Source organism: Centrocercus urophasianus, unplaced genomic scaffold (assembly GCF_019232065.1).
Source record: "Centrocercus urophasianus isolate 14NV4802_14NV808 unplaced genomic scaffold, USGS_Curo_1.0 seq_17, whole genome shotgun sequence".
Lineage (NCBI taxonomy): Eukaryota > Metazoa > Chordata > Aves > Galliformes > Phasianidae > Centrocercus > Centrocercus urophasianus.
This window is the reverse complement of record NW_024884722.1, coordinates 14,444,468-14,463,929: the sequence shown is the minus strand read 5'-3', so window position 1 is coordinate 14,463,929 and position 19,462 is coordinate 14,444,468. Positions and strand designations below refer to the sequence as shown.

General features: G+C 35.6%; 1 protein-coding gene across 5 annotated transcripts in view; it reads left to right on the top strand.

The window, feature by feature from the left end:
• The window catches only part of CPEB3 (cytoplasmic polyadenylation element binding protein 3), an 84,441-nt gene extending 69,579 nt beyond the window's left edge, over positions 1-14,862 (top strand). For all 5 annotated transcript variants that reach the window (XM_042817923.1, XM_042817924.1, XM_042817925.1 and 2 more), the window contains exons 7-10: positions 6,217-6,335; positions 7,615-7,729; positions 9,385-9,566; positions 12,412-14,862. In XM_042817923.1, the coding sequence (XP_042673857.1) occupies positions 6,217-6,335; positions 7,615-7,729; positions 9,385-9,566; positions 12,412-12,639 (644 nt within the window). In that variant the 3' untranslated portion in view covers positions 12,640-14,862. The remainder of the gene's footprint in view (positions 1-6,216; positions 6,336-7,614; positions 7,730-9,384; positions 9,567-12,411) is intronic.
• The last annotated feature ends 4,600 nt before the right edge of the window (positions 14,863-19,462 follow it).

The following is a 19,462-nucleotide window of genomic DNA, read 5'->3' as shown; positions in this document are numbered from 1 at the left end:
AATACTGCAGATTAGAATCTGAAATTGGCTTATTGACAAACAAGGATAACTGGGCTTTCCCACAGACTTGAAGGCTGGTTTCTTTTCAGCCATCTGCTCAGAGTTAAAGCAGCAGCAGCAGACCTGAGTCCTGTGGAAGATGAAAAAGAGCAGCAGTGATTTAGTACTGCAACCTGAAATTGACAAATTCACTTCTGAATTTAGTTGTGGGTTTTTTTTCGTGTTGATGCATGCAAATGCCTGCTATTCCATGCTGCCGACCCAGTAAACTTCACAGAGATAACTCTTGCCTCATCAAAAATTTACTCTTTGTCATATAATTAATTCATGCGACTACTATCATGATTATAATAAAGCGACTTGTATGATATAGCCTTTTTTTATACCCTTTGATTCTGATTTAGAGCTGCTATGCTTTCATAAGTCTGAAGTTTTAAAATGGTGGTGACCTTTGAAAGAGAAGACAAGCATACAAATTTGCTCTTGCAATGTTTTGCACACTGTGGAAGTAAAATGCCACATAAAAGTAGGGGCTTCGATTCCCTTTCAGAATATTTGCCGTGGGTTTATTGCTTTTATTTTTCTTTTTAATGGAGGGGGTGCACTTCAAAATTTCTTCAGAAAATGTGGGGAGAAGCATCTTTACTACAGGAAAAATTGAGATGGTATCTGGATGTCAGTGTTTTCCCATAAACTGTAAAGAAACCGCAGGTAGCAATGACCAGCAAATCCCTTCTGCTTCTTGGCATGTTTTAGAGGTGAAAGGAGCCTGTAAATCACTACCAGTGTTATTCACTGCATCGATATTGAAATGCTGTCCTCTCCATTAAGCAGAAAAGAGGAAACACTAGGGCTCCTTTCCCTTGTCCTCGTAGAGCAAGTGGATGTGCTGTGAGTTTTGTGGTTGGTTTGTTGTTGTTTTTTTTTTTTTCATTTACACTGAAGATGTGGAGAAGATGTGGGGGAAAAAGTTTTCCATAATACTTATGACAGTGTAGGAAATAACTGATTTTTCTACTTGGGGTATGTTAAGGTCACTAGCAGTGAAGGTGAAATGTTTAACTTTCACTCTGTCAGTAACCTCAGTGATATGGCCTATTTAATAGTAAAACTGGGATTGTAAAGACACGCAGTTCATTTCACAGAGGCTACTGATCCAGAATCTGTTCTCATTAAACCCTTCCATATGATCTGCTTGATGCACATCTTGTCTTCCATTTAGCTTCATTTAATTTTTACGTGACTTTCATTTAATTACTCTGCAGATTCAAGGTTCAGTTTTTTTTCACAGCTGTGGAACTGAGAATATGGAGAACATACCTTTAATTAAAAGCAAACAAAAAGTACTCCAAGCTGTGACTTTAATGTGGCACGTGGAGAATTTCTTATTTACCAGACTACTCAGACTCAATCTAGTACTCATGGAAAAAAACCAACCACCGTAAAGCAAACAGGAGTCTGGCTGTAACATGCTAAACTGCTCACATTTCTTACCTTAAGCTTTTTTAGATAAAAGAATCAGCTGACAGCGTCATACACTTCTATTTAAAATTAGACTGCCTAAAAGAAATCTTTGCAGCCCTGACTAATACATAATTTCACTCTTCTGCAGTAGCTAAGTGAGATTACAGTCATTTCTATTTTAAGGTTTCTTAAGTATTTAAAGCCTTTGATGTCGTCTTGAAAATCCAGCCATGCCACTGCAACGTTTAAAAGAAAATCTGTGGTTTTTTTTAACACCCTGGATTTTTATTTTTCAAAAATGAGTTTCATTTTTAATAGTCCTTTCATCTTTGGATTCAGCAATGTGTTTTATTCATGGTCAAAGCATCCTCTAGTAAGATTACTAGTGGTGACTTTGAGCAATGACCCTCTGTCATCACATTAACTGATTTAGTAAGTTGGTTCATACTGATTCTAAATATTCCTTTACTGTGGGCTTTTAAAACAAATCTATTCAAAAGTTGTAGTTCGTACAACTGCAATGCAATTTAAATACTTTTTTTTTTAATCCAGAAAGAAAAATGAGAGAGTGCTATTTATCTTCCATGAAAAAATTACATCCATTTAAAGCTACTTTTTGAAGCAGCCATCTCAACTATATAAAAATGAAGTCACAGATATTAAATTAGAATATTAATTTTCTGTGCAAGTTTAAGTCCATATTACTTTTTCCTTAATAATATTACATATTGAAATGTTATGTAAGAGATCATCGGTGGATGACAGATTTTTTATTGTCGTGTTGGATCCTATAAAACATCAGAAAAGACACTGTCTAAATTTCAAAAGACAGAATGAAAGAAAATGTGCCTCAGAAGTAGTTCAATTTTTTTCAAGTGTTTTTTTTCATTGTGCATAGTGAATACACGTGAATACGCAAAGACTGTTCTGACTTGCTATACAGTGTGCAAGGAGAGAGTCCTCCTCTTTACATTGGGCTCTCCTCACTGTACAAAATTAGTGTTATAAAACTGAGAATATGTGCCCCTTTGAATACAAATATCTGATTTTTCCAAGTGGGCTGAGTTTGGGCAATCAGGTACTTGATCTCAGGTACTGAGGAAATCGATCGATTAAGTGCAGACCTCTGCCATAGATACGTGTTCAAATACTCTTTGATCTTGTATATACCTCTTCATTATATATGATTTTCTTTATTTGCAAAGTAGCTATGATCCTAATAGCCAGAAATAAGCTAATCTTGCCAGCTTTGTATTGGAAAATGGAACTCATGGTTTATGCAACTGATAGACTGCTGTCCTTAAGTACAAGAACTTAAAACATTTATGAATTATTTCTTGTAGATGCAAGCTGAGCATAAAGTGGTAAGCTTGTGTTAATATGAAGAGATGAAATGAACTCAGAACTAGTTGAAATCTCTGAGAAAAACTTCAGACTGAATTCAATCCCCTCTAGAGCACAAGTGAGACATCTCCACAGTTACTCTGTTAGCACCTTTCTAAAATATTCCTGTACCATGAAGTAAAAAGACTGTTCAGACAACCTTAGTGAAACGAAAAAAAAACAACAAACACTACTGTGTTTTAAGGAAATTGATGCACAGAGGAATGTGCTGAAGCACATGATGCTGAGGCATCTGAAGAAGCTTTCGGCATTTGCTCAATTCATGCTTTTGGAGTAACGTATTTTTGTTTAGAAAACTAATGTTCTTATTAATTCTACCTCACCCACTGTCCTTGTAAAATAAGTTTCCTTTAAACCTTGAAGTCATTACAGTTGCCAATTCTAAATGTTAGAAGTTAATAGTTAGAAGTCTGCTGGCCCAGAGTTTTTTGGGAGGATGAGGCTCATCTCTCATTGTAGTAGAAATAGAGATTAAAATATTCAGCAAAACAGAATACAGTATCTGAAGTAGGTGTTGAGTTTTATAAAGTCATAGCCAAACTTTGCAATTAAACACAGCTGACAGGAAAAGATAATTAATCAAAACTAAGAATAAGTTACAGTTTAGATTGCTCTCTTCATTAAATGATGAATGAAGTTATTGAAAATGCTGTTTTCTTCCTATTAGGAAAACCCCACCATTATTAAATTCTATCAATTGTGAAGTAATTCTTTTTTGCAATGTCAATTTTAGCAGGTATATTTTTCCACTTTCATTGTTTTTATAATGCAATCTGAGTTCAGAGTGCATCTTCTGCCATGAAGTTCACTTCAGATGTGCCCTTTTTCCAGGGAAGCAGGCACACACCTGTATGAACAAGCAGATGCAGGCAGTGGCACTGTGCCATCAGTATTAGCAATCATTGCGCATTTCTTGAAAGTGAGAAAAAATACTTCCAATTTTGGCAGGTGTCTTTCTTGCCCATGTTAGTTACTTTTAATTTCTCTGCAATCTCTGTTAATCCTGACTATGCAAAGTCCTTAAATAACAGGAACAGATGTGCAGTCACCAAATTCTTAAGTAACGCTGGACACTCTGCATATGTACTTTGCCAGTCCAGCCTGCTTGCTTCTCTAGATCAACAAGGCATTGCTGCTGTAATCTCCTTACCTGACTGACTTCAGAGAGCCTACGGGGACTCCTTAGCAGGCAGGCCAATGTGTTCCAGTCACAGAAGTCCAGAATCACGAGTTGTTAGCTTACTAAAGTTCACAGCTGCTGTTGGTTTCAGGTTAGAAAACAGAATTAGTGCTAATTTTTACTACCCTTGTAATCAAGCAGCCAAAATTAGGTTAATTTTATCTAACTTGAGATTTTTATGATCATGCAATTCAGTATATCCAAAAAAATGCCTGTCAGTTCCATCTACTACTGGTGTAACTTTTTACTATGACCCAAAAAACCTTGGAAAAGTTCCATAGGAGAAAGAAGCATTTCAAGCAGTTTTCCATGTTTTTGCTAAGTGATTAAGCCAAAAAACACATTTACCAATTTTGATTTTGACTACATGCTAAAGAAACTTTGGAAATGTTGCTGGTTTAAGATTATAAAAGTCTGAAATAGACGAAGTTCTGGTGCTAATGCTTTTTTTTATGCCTTTGAAAACAACCAGTCATACGAAAGTCATACGGAACTGGAGATGACAGGGAAAGAGGTGATTTGGCAGATAATACTCTACAGAGGAAAATCCTTTGGCAGTGTCCTATTCATTTTTCTTTTCTAATAAATCAGAGTTGTGCAATATCTATTTAAACAGACAATACCAAATAATATTCACTCAAAACTGCAAAGGTAGGGTAAGTTACAACTATTTTTATAGCAAACAGGCTGTGTAAAGCTATACCAGAAGTTGTCATAATGTAAACAGTGAGTACCATTGGGTGGCTGCTTAGTTGAGTCTTAGGCAGATAAAGTCTTGGAGTCCTTCCTTAAACTCCAGCTGCTTCTAATTGCTGCAGGCTTTTTGAAAAGAGGTAGCCTGTAAGATATGCAGCTGCCAAATTAGAAAGGTCAAAGCCAACATGTTCACATTCAGTGACAAAAACAATTTGTGCTGATTATGGAGCAAAAGAGCATGCATGATAGAAAGCCCTTTTCAGTGTGGCAGCTGTGTTCAGCCTGGCGGCCGATCTTTAAATGGCTCTGCTGCTGCAGCTCTGCTGTGTTGGTTCGCTTCTGATGTGGCATAACATGATTGCTTGGGTCAGATCTTAAAAGCTGAAGAAAGCTTTATTGATAGCTGCATTCACAAGAGCACGGAATGCCACGTACACTTAGTTTCACTGTCTAATTTTAAGTCCTAAAATTTGGAATCACTTGGGAGTAATTTTTGTTGGACTTTCTTCTTCCTTTTGAACTGTTGTATTCAAATATAAATAACAGCAAGTCTTTTGACTCATCATAAAATGCAACAAATGTCATTCTTTTTCACTCTGGCTTGTTGCTTTCAGGTAAGCATTTTTTTCTTCTTTTTTTTTTTTTTTCAGATGAAGTATGTACACATAGAAACACTTAAACCCTTGCAGAGCTTAAATGAGCAGCTATTTAAAGATTCACTTTGTACTTTGTGAAGTTTGTCTCATTTCCTGATGTACTCTGCTGAAGTTAACTTTTGACTTTAGAGTGTCACAGTGTCTTATTAACAGCATGTTTGTGGTTTGTAAGGTAAAGCAGTGATCTCTCCTTGGGTGATAACCTTCCTTTGGAATGACTGTGTTTTTGAATGTTCTCTGAGTTTCATAACTTCAGAGTTTTAAAATGCTTACCAAAAAATGTAGAAATTTGTTCCAGGTGATTTTGCTTAGAAATAATTTGTACTTACAAAGCAAACATGTAGTATAACCATAATTTATATTTTATAGTGTTAACATCTCTGTCCCAAACTGGCTATTTATCTGTTTATGGTTTTTCTTTTTTCTAATATTCATTCTTTGTATATAATAACCAGAAATTCCATACTCCCACTGTGAGATCATAAGAACTTACACCAGCATGTATCCACTGGCTGGATTAAGGATAAGAACCCCTTAGTTACCAGCCTATATTCTCTCTCAAATCATTAAATAAAGAAATAGACATTGTCATATCCTGAAAGTGTTCTTTTTTCTATTCTGAAATCAATACTGCATGAGTGTATGATATATTAGGTGAATTTAAATTCATGACAATAAACTAAGAACTTTGAGTTACGTGTAATTTTTATATTTTATTCTTTTGGTGGGTTGCTTTCTTTATTATTAAAAAAAAAGAAAAAAAGTGTTTTATAAATTAACCTGTTCTTTTTTTCTTCCACTTTTATCCTTTCCAAGGTTATGCCTTCCTGCTGTTCCAGGAAGAAAGCTCTGTACAAGCTCTGATAGATGCCTGTCTGGAAGAAGATGGGAAACTTTACCTGTGTGTATCAAGTCCCACCATCAAGGATAAACCAGTAAGTAGCTTATGCCATGACACCTCTGCTGGCCGTTAACCCATTTGCTGTTCCTCTTTTCAGCTAAATAAATAAATAACTACTTACTACTAATTGACTTGTCCATTTCCTGCTGCTGCCCTTGGTGTTGCATTGAATTGACTTTCTGTATCAGCGTAACGCAGTTTTAACATTTGCTTCTTTCTGTTAAATGCCACATTCAATTAACTTTTATATTTGGTACTTCTGGTGTCTCACAGGAGTATGCACCCTTTTACAATGCTAGTTATAAAACAATTAGATTCAGCATTTTCACCCCACATTATTTGAAAGAAAGCTTTATGCAATGAAATGAAAAACTTAACTATCTCCTCCTCTTTCCCTCCATTAAATACCAGGTAATTTCAAATATCCCCCTGTAACCCATTATTTTTAATTATTGTTTGTCCTGAATGCAATTATCAAGACATTTATAACTTAGGTACGTCCAATTTGCCATATATAAACTGAAGGGTAAACACAAGTAAAGCAGAAAGCTATGGTAGAACATACAGTACCTTGTTTCTATTGCTAACATCTCTAATACTCTTCAAAGCTACTCTTTTTCTTGGCTATGGATACATACAGATTAAATGGAAGCTACAAATAAATTCAATTAGATAAAAATATGTTGACTTCTTAAAATGGTATTGAAAAGCTTACACAGATAAATGAACGATCTAATATTACAGCACAGTCAGTGTGTGCATGTACTAACAGCAACAAGTGGATATGAGCAGCTTTATGTCCAAATGACTTGAGAGCAGTTTCTCTCTACATAGTTTGAAAATTTCTTCTCAGCTGCTTAACAGAAGTGAGCAACTGCACTGTCAAAATAAACTCTTTTTGTATTTCAAGCACAGAAATTTATCTCTTTCCATTCACCAGTGCTTAAAAATGTGTGGTTTCTTGAATGTGGAGTCCAAACTCCATCGGTAATTATGCACAGGTGATAAAATGTTCTGGAAGTCCTTTCACAGATTGCTTGTTATAAATGGCAGCTGGGGGCAGAGAACTAATGAGGTAGGAGTTCGCTATGATGAAAAATTTAACTCAAGCCTGGCCTCTAGAGGTGAAAAATTAATTGTCCTCCTCCTGTCAAACACTTAGATAAGCTATGTTCTTGGCATTTTGGTGCACACACCACTGATTCACTGCTTTTACTAAATTGTATTGTTGATTAGAGCATGATTTAGTAACTTTTTCTTTATTTTAAGTTGTCAAGTCCTCTACTAACTATAAACTCTAATTCCCTGTACAGGTGCAAATTCGCCCTTGGAACCTAAGTGACAGTGACTTTGTGATGGATGGGTCTCAGCCTTTGGACCCAAGAAAGACTATTTTTGTTGGAGGAGTTCCACGGCCCCTCCGAGCTGGTGAGTAAAAGGAAAATGCTGGGCATGTAGTAGAGTTTTCAGATTAAACAGAACACATTAAAAGTAGAAAAGATGTACAGTATGTGTAAAAGAAATAGAATAGAATACAGAAAACATATCCTGTATTTTCTCAAGATCACAGCTCACTTTCTAAGTCAGTTAATTTCTTTTTGTCTACGAAATACAAAACCTGAATTTTTATCTTCTAAATAGGTTACTGATTTGGATAATAAATAGAAACAGTTTTCTTCAAATTTGCATCACATACAGAAACTGGCTGATTTTCTGCATATATCCACCATCTCAATCCTAACCCTGATTTGCTTGCTGAGATGCGGGCGAATTTCCCTGCCCTTTGACTAGAATACAAACTTCTCCAAGCTCCTTTCCAACTCTTTAATTTCTCCCTCTTTCTGACCCCTAACTCTGACTTTCCTGTGGAGCTATGGGTAAGGCCTCAGCTTGTGTTCAGAAGAGAGATTTCTCCCTGTCCAGTTCTCTTGTAGCCCCACTCTGTACTGAAGGCTACTTTCAGACCCACTCCTAGCCCCCCGCAACTGTAACTCCTTGCTTTCTCTTTCTTCCAAGCCCAGTCTTATCCATAATTCTGAGAAGCTGTATGCAAGATCCTCAGTCATTGCTCTCAGAAAGATTTCTTTCTCCTAGCCCAGGTTTCTTGCCAGCTTCCATTTTCCTCACCATCTTAAAATAAGGTATAATTGTAAGAGAGGATAATTATGTAACTGATAACAATTAAACATCACCTCACTTCTAATTATAGCACTTCACAGAACTGTATGTCATTTGGCCTTTCATAGATTGTTTATGCATTACATTTAAAAACAGGTAGTTATGTTCCAAAGCAGACAGTGAGTTTCCAGCTCTTGTCTGCAACTTTCAAGGTCTCATTCAGACATTTTATGTAAGATGTATGAACACTGTGTGGTTTCTTCCTTCTGGAATCATATATATTCCTTGTCTATTGGCAAGAGTAACTTGCTGAAATTGTTTAAAATGCTTTTAAAAGCTCTTGTTTATTCCAGACTGTTACTTTCTGAGATCATTACCTAAATAATGGTTACAAATCGCAGGAAAGCAAAAGAATATTTTAGTCTGTATGTCCTGGAGGTAGTTTCCCCTTACTGTTTGGAGTATGAATTTGATCTAGTTTGGTGAAATGGCTTGGACGTTTGTTTGCTTGTTGCAAATGGACAAATTAGCATTTGGTCTTTCCATAATGTGACACATGTTTACACCAACGCACATTTAAATAATTAAACATATTCAGTTTTATAATTAGCTCTATTCTATATGTAGTTAACAACTTCTGTGAGAATTTCAATAGTTTAAATATAATAATCTTTTCCCTTCATCTCATATTTCTGAATTTTAGCTTGCTACCAAAGGGTTTTCACATGTTGGAATTGAAAAAAAATCATTGACTTGGCAGGTCCCAGTGCCTTGCTTTGAGCGTTTGTCCTTCATCCGTCAAATTTGTTTTACTATCAGCTTATAGAGAGAAAATGTCTCAGCAACTGTACGTCTTCACACACTTTACATTCCTCTGCTCCATTTCCTTCCTACTTTTTAACCCAGCAAACCAAACAAAACTGTTATTTATGTTGAATCCATATTTTTAAATTGCCTTCTTGCAGTTGAATTGGCAATGATTATGGACCGTTTATACGGAGGTGTCTGCTATGCTGGCATTGATACAGACCCAGAGTTGAAGTACCCAAAAGGTGCTGGCAGAGTGGCTTTTTCTAATCAGCAGAGCTACATTGCTGCTATCAGTGCTCGCTTTGTCCAGCTCCAACACAATGACATTGATAAACGGGTAAGTAAAGTGGTACCAAATGATTGTTACTAAAAAAACTGTACAGAGATTAAAAACATCCTTATACTAATGCTGTGTTAGAAAACAGTAGCTTTTGTTCTTTGGTGGATAATTTTTAATTATTTAGACTATAGTGGAAAAAGTAGACTTTCAAAATTGTTACTTGAGATTTTTAACTCAGAAATCAGAAAATAGTTGATGGCAAACTCAGTTTAGTCTCAGCTTTTTTGTTTTGAATTCTAAAGATCGAGCACTGTAGAATGAATCCAACTTCTTTTGAGTTTAGATATTGCTTGTTATGCATCAAGAGATTTTATTTCTGGCTGTCCATGTGGCTTCTGGCTACTTGTATCACTTATGGTGATTCTGCAATTAGGCAACCTTTTCTCTCCACAATGAATGTCTAGCCTTAAAATTCCCCAAATGCAGGTATTATTGTAGAAAATAGTAGACAATGATGGCCTCAAAATATTGGGTATTATTTAACCAAAAAGAGATGCCAAAAAAATGCTTGATGAGTAAATGGGAGGGGAAAAAAATGAGGTGTTTGCTGCCTTTTATTTTTTTCTTAGTCTATGTGCTCTAAGGGTTTTCCAAGTAGAGGATGAAATGAATGTCTTTACTAAATTCTGAGTTGAAGACATTAAATGAAAAAATTACTTAATTTCCAAGTCGTATATCTTCAGACTTTCTATTTTCACCTCTTGATTACATCTACAAATAGCACCCAAGCTTTTGAGGACTTAGCATTTAAAATTATTCAAAAGAACACGTACCATGCAGTATGTATAACTGCATATATATGTATGTATGTATACATACCATGCTGGTATGTATAACAAGAGGGATGGCTGTTTTTCTACCTAATCTATTACGAATTGTTTATTAAGAGTCAGCTTGATGGGTACTGAGCATGTCCACTATATGCTGTATGTAGTTAAAAACACACCTACAGAGCACAGTCCAAACTGGTTTTAGTTTCTCTTTAAAAATCTGGACTAATTTTTTGTTCTTGTCAGATTAGATGAGGTCATACATAGTTGCATCTCCTCAAACTAGTTTTGTGATGCTGGTGCATGTTGTGATTTTATCTAAGATGAGGCTGTTCCTTAGTCTATTTTGTGCACTGAATTCATACAGTTTCTACTGGGAGTCTAACAAAATGAATTTAGGAGGATTAAATCTTTTGAGGGTTATGTATCACTTGTGCTTGAAAACCTGTTTTCTTCCTGAGCTTTAAGACACATCCACAAATGATGCTAGTTGGTAGTTGTTTTCAACAACTAGTGCTCATCCCAGATGGGTGATGGAGAATTTAAGCTTACTTCATTATCTTTTATCTGTTTTTTAATGTAGGTTTATCCTTGAGTTTAAAGAAGCATGAATTCATTTAATTCTGTCCTCAAATTTTTATCCCCAATGGACTGAAATCTCTGAATTGTACAGTACCCATTCTTAAAACTATTTCACTAGGAAATGTGAGTAGGTGGAGATCTAGAGATATGCTGGACATTGGTCCTGCTTTCTTTCTTCCAATTTCATTTGAGATAATGGCATGGTATCTGATATGCAGATATCTTCAGAGTCATATCAGCAGCACAGTGTAATTAAAAAAGAACAAGCAAAAAAATCTGTTCTATCAGTACCATAAGCCATAAATATTACTTGCCATATAAGCTTTACTTCAAATGAGTAGCATTTGTTGACAAATTGAAGTAAAATTCACCATAAATATTTCTGTGCAAATTTCTTGTTTTTCAACTTGCTGTTTTGTTCTCTGTCTATATGGCAACCATTTAAGAGTAGTTACTGTGATCAAATTTTCTATGCAGCAAAACACTTTGTTACAGCAAAATTATTTACTAAGTACACATATCTCATCTTTTTCTAAGTCTTTTTTTAAATGTAGCTAACTGAACTTAAACACTTTATAAATAGCATCACAGAGACATAAGAATTACACATGCACAAACTACTGACTTCTCCAGAAGAAATAAACAGTCAGTAGAAATGTTATTTGAATTTAAATAACATTTAAATTTGCCATTATTCAGAGGAACAGAAACAGGAGAGAACTCGCATGCTGTCAGCTCCTGTAGCAGCGTTATGGCGGTGCCTGGCCACGCACTGAATGCTGCTGTGGTTGGCACAGGTGCTTTATAAGACAACAACAACATGCCTGCCCTTGGATGTTTACAACTGAGACTAGGACAACAGTCCACTGCTCCAGCCTATTTGTAATTGATTGCAAGACCAGTTACAACAACTTTGAAATCTTACCACATGTCTAGAGCTAAATGCAGAAGTTAGACAGTGATTTTTGCAAGCATAAAGCAGAGTATTTAATGCTAATGCATTTAATTTTGTTTAATGTGAATCATTTCTTCATCTGTTAGCTTGGTCCTGCATTTTTGCAGTTCACAAAAAACAACCAACACCAAAAAAAAACCCCAAAACCTCTGAAGCTCATCAGACTCTCAACTCTGAAGTTTAGAAATACAGGTTTGTTTTTATCAGTCAGTTTCCTTCATACGTGCCACTTGCTCTGCCCTCGTAACAACTGTATTCCCACAGCTGGAAGCTTCCTAGCTGCAAATTCCTCGGTGGCACTATTTTTGCCATACTTTGATCTTAGTACTGTTCTAAGAAATGTTGAATAGCTATCCTTGAGATTTTCCATCAAGTAATCTGGTTGGTATGAAAATCTAACTGCCGAGCCCTTTGGGTTAATCCAGCATCAGTTGGAAACCTTCAACAGAGTCAAAAGAACTAAGATATTGTTCTTCTATTCACACTTAGCAAAACTGCGTAATCGACTTACAGTTCTTTCTGTCTCTTGATGCAGGTGGAAGTGAAGCCATATGTGCTGGATGATCAGATGTGTGATGAATGCCAAGGCACTCGCTGTGGTGGAAAATTTGCTCCGTTCTTTTGTGCCAATGTTACCTGTTTGCAGTATTACTGTGAATACTGCTGGGCAAGCATACACTCTCGTGCTGGGCGAGAGTTCCACAAACCACTGGTAAAGGAGGGAGGTGACCGACCCCGCCACGTGCCGTTCCGCTGGAGCTGAACCCCAGGCCTCCCCCAGCAACAAGTACTGGAGTAGATAAAATCGAGGGAAAAAGAGAGCGCTGCCTCAGGGCTTAGTGTTCTGGAAATTTGTGCATTCGTCCTCGACTTTAATGAAGATATGGGTCTTTTTATTACTATTATTATTATTTACAGTCACATTACTGAACTCAGTGTCCAGTATGATACAAACCGGCAGAGTGTAACTGTACTGATTTTGCACTTTGATTCACACAAACATCTGCTTGGTACCTTAATTTCCTACACAAGACTTGTCACTAGTGACATTATGTAGACTGCCATTCTCATCAGCCTTCACTGGGTTGATGTGTACGTGATGAAGATTTTTTTATTATAATTATAGTTATTTTTATTTTTAAACTGGAGCATGCACTTATTTTCAGAAATTTAGACTTGCCCCTAGCAGATGACTTACCAAAGGTAATATTCACAAGTAGGTGGCAGATGTAGCAAAAACTTATCAGATATTCAGCAATTGTTAGTTTGGGTCATTTAGCGTAGTAATAACCCTTAAAGAAAATAAGCCTTTAGTTGCTCTCCATTTTTGACTTGTAAGGATGATACCTCATAAGCTGGATCAGACTTTTTTTTTTCTTTTGTTTTGCTAAGGGTTTTTCTTTCTTTTTTTTTTTTTTTTTTTTTTTTTCTTTTTTTTTTTTTTTGTTAGGTCTCTTAGTGTTATGTAAATGTATGCTGCAATAGCTTTTGCTGCTATTAAAATGGTATTACTAATACCAGAATACTCTATTCAGGCTAGGGTATCAATTAAAAAATGAATATGTGATTAAAATAGTGATGGCTGCTGAAAGGAGATCAGTATAGCATACAGAAAAGCTTCCAAGGAAGGTCAATATTTTTTGACTGCATGTTTACTTAATCAGGTTGCTGCATGCAATAAATTTTATATATGTCTAATATAAAACCTGCCCACAATGCACAAATTACGAGTCTACTTAGGTGACAAAATATTGAGTAACAAAGAAAAAAAAACTGATTACTGACTGGAGGAAGGCATGCCTCAGTAAAATGTAATGCTTCTGAAATTAGGATCAGCCCATTACAGAATGACCTATACTACAACAGATATAAAAACTAGCTGTAGGATATTCATAAAACAAATTTGTGGATGGTAGATGAAGTACTTTGCGGTGCTCTGTTATATATCGTGCAATTTATTTTATATAGTAAGGTGATTATGTCTAGTACTGTGATCAAACTTAACTGTTAAAGCCTCTGTATCCGACATTAACACACTCTTGACAGTTCATAACAGGTACATAAACAGAAATGAGCTCTTACTTACAATCTCTCTCCTAACGCTTGCACCAGTTACGTAGTTGCAGACTTTGTCCAGAAAACCAAAGAGCTCATACTAGCATACATACACTACCAACTAGATAGTCTGTCAACCTAATGAACTAGGCACATTTAAGAAAGTTAGAAAAAGAAGTGGTGCTAAAGAAATGTCTGCATATAAAAGTAACATGAGATGTCTGCTCTGTGGATGTGGCGTTATCTCTCTAATCCCTGGATGTATCCTGTGAAGCTTGAACACAATTAAGACCTGCTAACACAGTGGACATTTTTTTAGCATGAACTATGGGGCTGCAGATAGCATATAAATATAAACACACTTGGTATACTAACGATTGTGAGAATGTGTACACTATTTTTTTCTTTTTTTTTTTTTTCCTTTGTTTTTGCAGTTCTGGGGACAATCTGACTGGATATGACACCGCATAGTAGATGTAAATGTTCTGGGTTTTGTTTGTCGTGATGTCCTCGTTTGTGTCTAATTTAGTAAGCTGTTTTTCCCAGTGTTTAGTTGCGAGTATTGGCTTTGAAAGGAACTTTTCTGTTTTTGAAGAAAAAAAAAAAGAAAAAATAGTTTTTTACTGGTTTAAAATGCTAATTATAATTATCCCTTTTGAGGTTACTTCTGGGCATTTTTGTGATATTGCTTTTCCCAGCCCAGGTGTCTTTTCTGTTTTTTCATCTGTACAAGACATTTTGTTATGCACTACTTTTTGTATCTAGACAGTTTTCAACAGTCGGCTGATGATTTTTTTTAAAGAAAAAGGCATGCTTTCTGACTGACATGATCTTTTGCAATACCTCAATTTTGAAATATAGGAAAGAAAATGATATTTTCTAAGTAAGTTTATTCAGAAAAATATATATTAATTTAATTCTGCAAGAAAAATGATTTAACAGATGGGTAACTTTATTTTTTTCATGCTTATTTGAGTTTTTTTGAAAATGAAGAAGTTAGAGCTTTATAACTGTAATATTAAAGATCATAGCTAACCTACAGAAATCTACCTAATTATGTGAACGAAGTAAACCCTTTTGAAGAAATACCCCTCTTTCATGTACAAACATACCCCCAGAGAGTGTGAGAGAGAGAGAAAGAGAGAAAGAGTGAGAGAAAGAGAGAAGCTGGAAGATGTACAATACAGCGTAACGTTGGGTTAAAACTAAAAAACAAAATTATCGTGAAAAACAGCTGTAAACAAACTCCATTTGGTGCTGAAAGTTGTGAATAGAAGGTGGAAAAAATATTTTCCCTTAATTTGTATATTTATAATCAAGTGTGATTATGCACGACTGACCAGAATTGTGAGAGTTCTTCTGTTTGTATTTTTTTAAAGAGAACTTTTTTTAGTTTATTAAATTATAACATGCTCCCTTTTGTTTTGTAAATGAATGTGCCCCTGAGTTGTTAATATGTTATTATTAAAAGAGGGTCCTTCAAAAAAAAAAGTTATTTTTTAAAATAAGGAGTTCTGAACTGCAACTTGACTAAGAAGCCCCTGGGTACAACAGGTCCTATTGTGGCCTTTTCTGATGTGAGACTTGAACTAGTTGATTTTTTGAAGGCTAACCTAACCTCGACTATTTGTTGTTATGTGCAATACTGTTTGTACTGTTTGTATAAAAAAAAAAAAAAGAAAAATGAAAAGAAAAAAGGCATAAATCTTTATTGCAGATTTATTTTCATTGCAGACTTTAGACATTGTGATTCACTAAAATCATTTTTCTACTGTCAAATATGTACCTTTTCTTCATGCTGGTATTTTTTCAATAGTAATGTAGCCTTTGTACTGAGACAAATTTTCATTGTTATTTTTAGAAAGATTTTTTGCTAAGAAAAAAATTAAACATATTTACATATTTTTCATTTTTATTTCGTATTTTCTTTAAGGAGTGCTTTCTCAACCATTAATATAGTTGTTTCTGGGAGAGACTTTCATATCTGGTCAATGTCATTAATATTATTTTGTATTTTTACTTGGAATAAATTAATTTTATGATGCTAATTCTTTAAAAGTTTATTTTTTTCATTTTCAGTTATTTTTGAAGCTAAAATCTTTGTAATATTGTTACTAAAGTGTCTAGTTTTTTGAAATGCAAAGCTTTATGTATTAACTTGCTGATGTGGTTTACAATAGTGTGGCAATGATGAAACGGTTGGTTATGTAAAGCGATTGGAAAATTGTAACAAAGAATTGGGCAATAAAATGACAGAATGAAGCAGAAAAAATGTGATATTTTGAAAAGCCTTTTCCTTTATCAAAATGATTTAGGGAGATAATAGGGATGTCACAGTACCAGTTCGCTGTCTAGATTTATACACCACCAGTGTTGATTCAATCCGACTGCCGTTACAGTTAACTAAATCTATTGAAATGATGGGTTTTTGACCCTGCCCATTCAGCATAATGCTCCATTACTTTTCTTGTCATTAACTTTTCAAAACTCTTTCGATAGCCTTAGGCCGAATCTCCTAAAATATATATCCTTCATTGTATTTTTGCCACCCTGTTATTTATTTATTTATGAACTAAAATGACCCTTTCCTGCACAACTTCCTTCTTGCATACATTTATCAGTGGCAGCATGGAGCAGACCGTAGGTACCCACATCATTTTCTAATGAAGTTACCACACAGTGCTGGTAGCTGCCTAGTTAATGCAGAATAACGTACGCCCATTTCCTGGTAGCAATGCAGTAACCCATATTGCCACCATGTCTGAACATTAGTTCAGCTTCTTTGTCTTTCTCTGTTCTTCTCTGACTCTCCTGTGTCTTCGTCCTTTTTTTTCTTTCGTATTGGCAATACCAAATGCCACATCAAAACACCCGTCACTTCACCTCCATTTACATCACCTTTGTTTTCCTATGCAGCCAGGAGAAACCCCTTCCCGATGCCAGTGACTGTTCTGTCACCTAAACCAATCCAGACTGAAACTGGTGTTGCGTAAACAGGGCATACAGTGACATTCTCTGGACAAAACAACTACTTCAACGAGTTATTGATGGCCTTTTAGACTAACTTACGCCAGTGTTAGAGTGGCTCATCCATAACTTGTGGAAAGAAGCTGTCCGGAGTCAGTCTATCGTGTATCCTCTGTGTGTTCAGTTCTGTAAGTAATGTATAGACTAGATCAAATAGTGAAGTAAAATTTAGACTCAAATTAGGTACTACTGGTTGGAATGTACGCAAATTGAAAACAAAGGAGATTAAGGAATGAAGAGGGAATAAATAATTCCTGCTAAGTGGTACAAAGTTTATGCTTATACTTCTGCCTACATGCTTGTATTTTATAGCCTGCTAGCAAGGCATGGGCTAAAACAAATTGTATTGCAAATATGCAGTTAGCAAATAACTTTGCTGATTTCACTGTTAGAGTAGTTTTAAAAAAAAAAAAAAAAAAAAGAAAAAAAAAGAATGGCGCTTAACTGGGAAAAGCTCCCATGTTAATATTTCAGTATTGTGACATCTCTACTTGCAAGGTATGAGTGAAAGGTTAGTCACAGATATGTAGAAATATCTCTTTCGTTTAATCTGGCTTGTATGTAGTTGCTTTTACGCTAGTTTGTATGATGTCAGCTAAACCCTTTTTCTTTCCCTTCCTTTCCTTTTATCTCTCTTTTTCTTTTTTAAACAAACTTCTTATCTCTGCTGCTATAGTGTTCAGTCATACCACAGAGTATTTTATATTCATGTTAGTGACACTACTGTCTGTACCCCAAATGGGTAGCTGGTCAGAAATCACATTGCTCACATAATTCTGGTACACTCAAATATAAATGAGAAAAAGTTTAGCAGTAAGTAAAAAACGAGGGTGCTAATAAGAGGTCATTTTGTTTAATTCCTTTTATTATTTTTTTTCCTGGATGTAGTTCTGTTGGGGTATAAAGTATTAGATATTTGTACTTTTACTGTCAAAGTAATGGACATAACTTTTAGCGCATTCACAGCTAAGATCTCTGTACTTGTTTTTCAACTAATTTTAAATGTACTGTATCTTTTATTACATGTTCTCTTAGATTGTTTTGCTCGTAATTCTAACAAGGCTTCTTCCTTTCTGGCTTGGACTAATGCTTGTATGGAACTGCAGTACTGTGACTAAACATGGAGCTTAATGCTGCTATTGCTTACAACTGCTTAAACTTTGTAGTTTGGACTTTATTTTTTTCTGTAATAACTTATTAAATATAGTTGTATGAAGTACTGACACTTGTCATCCTTTGCACACGCTAAGGAAATCTTGGGGTATGTATTATGGGAATGCAAACAAGCTACAAAAAAACTCAAACACCAAATCCTCTACCTATTGTACAACTTTATACCAGATAAGGCTCAGCGCATACACACAGTACTCACTTCCCACATACACTTACACATGCACACTTCCCAATTACTTTGTGATTACATGGTCCACTTACAACAGTATTGAGTGCCTTTTCAATTACCTTTTCTGAATTTAATAGTTGCCACCTACCTTACATAGTGCTTTCTAATTGGCAGTTTAATGATGGCTGCAAGCTAAACGTTGGACCGATTGATTAAAAAAAACTGAGAAAGAAGCACTGCAATATTAGTTGCTAATGGTTTCTATGCTAAGAATAGGAGACAGTCGACTCAGCAACATGGCTGTTTGGAACAACACAGAATGCTTCCATGAAAAAACTGTGACTTCTGCTATGTTGGGGTCAGAGGAGACACCACACGAATTATGCATGTTTTATATCACTGCTTTTTTCGTGTCTGCACAAAAACAGCTCAGCAGCCCTGCTGGAATGATCTGCAGTAGAAATTATAGACTGACTCCAATGCTATAAATTAAGTGCCCATTTGGAAAGTATATGAGAAGCTTATGAGGCTGTGTTCGCCAAACAAGTGTTGTGCACACTCCCTTAGCATGCAGAGCCTTCCGACTTTGCATTATGTTGTTTTATCCTAACATTACCACGCGCAGTAACTCACATACATGAAAGCAGAAAGCTCGGATGCTAGAGAGCAAATAATGTTCAGGCACTGACTTGTTTTGAAACAGGTAGTGAATGAGTACAGCTCTAAGGAGAACAGTCTGCCGACTGCTCTTCCAAAAGTGTTTTAGAAGGCAGCGATCTGTAATAGGAATTCTAGTAAATAAATGTATGAAAACTTACAGATTTCTGGTTACTTCAGAGTTAAATTTGAGAAGGAAGCTCTTACAAATAGCTTCCAGTTAATGTGTGTTAAGCTGCTGTGTTGCAGCCTCTAGCTATAAGTTCCCATGTAAGCAGCGCACTTCAAATTCTTCTGGACAAAACCAAATTTAGTTTTATTCCCATTCTCTACTACAGAAAAAGTTGCTGGAAGAATTGCAGCAGCCTCTCTGGAAATTTAATTCCCAGTCCTTCACTACTGCATTACTAATAGGACATGCCATGCTGCTGGTGAGGTACTAATACCGTCAGTTTTCCTTCTTCAATTGATAGCATTTGACTCAGACAATGCAATGCTCATAATA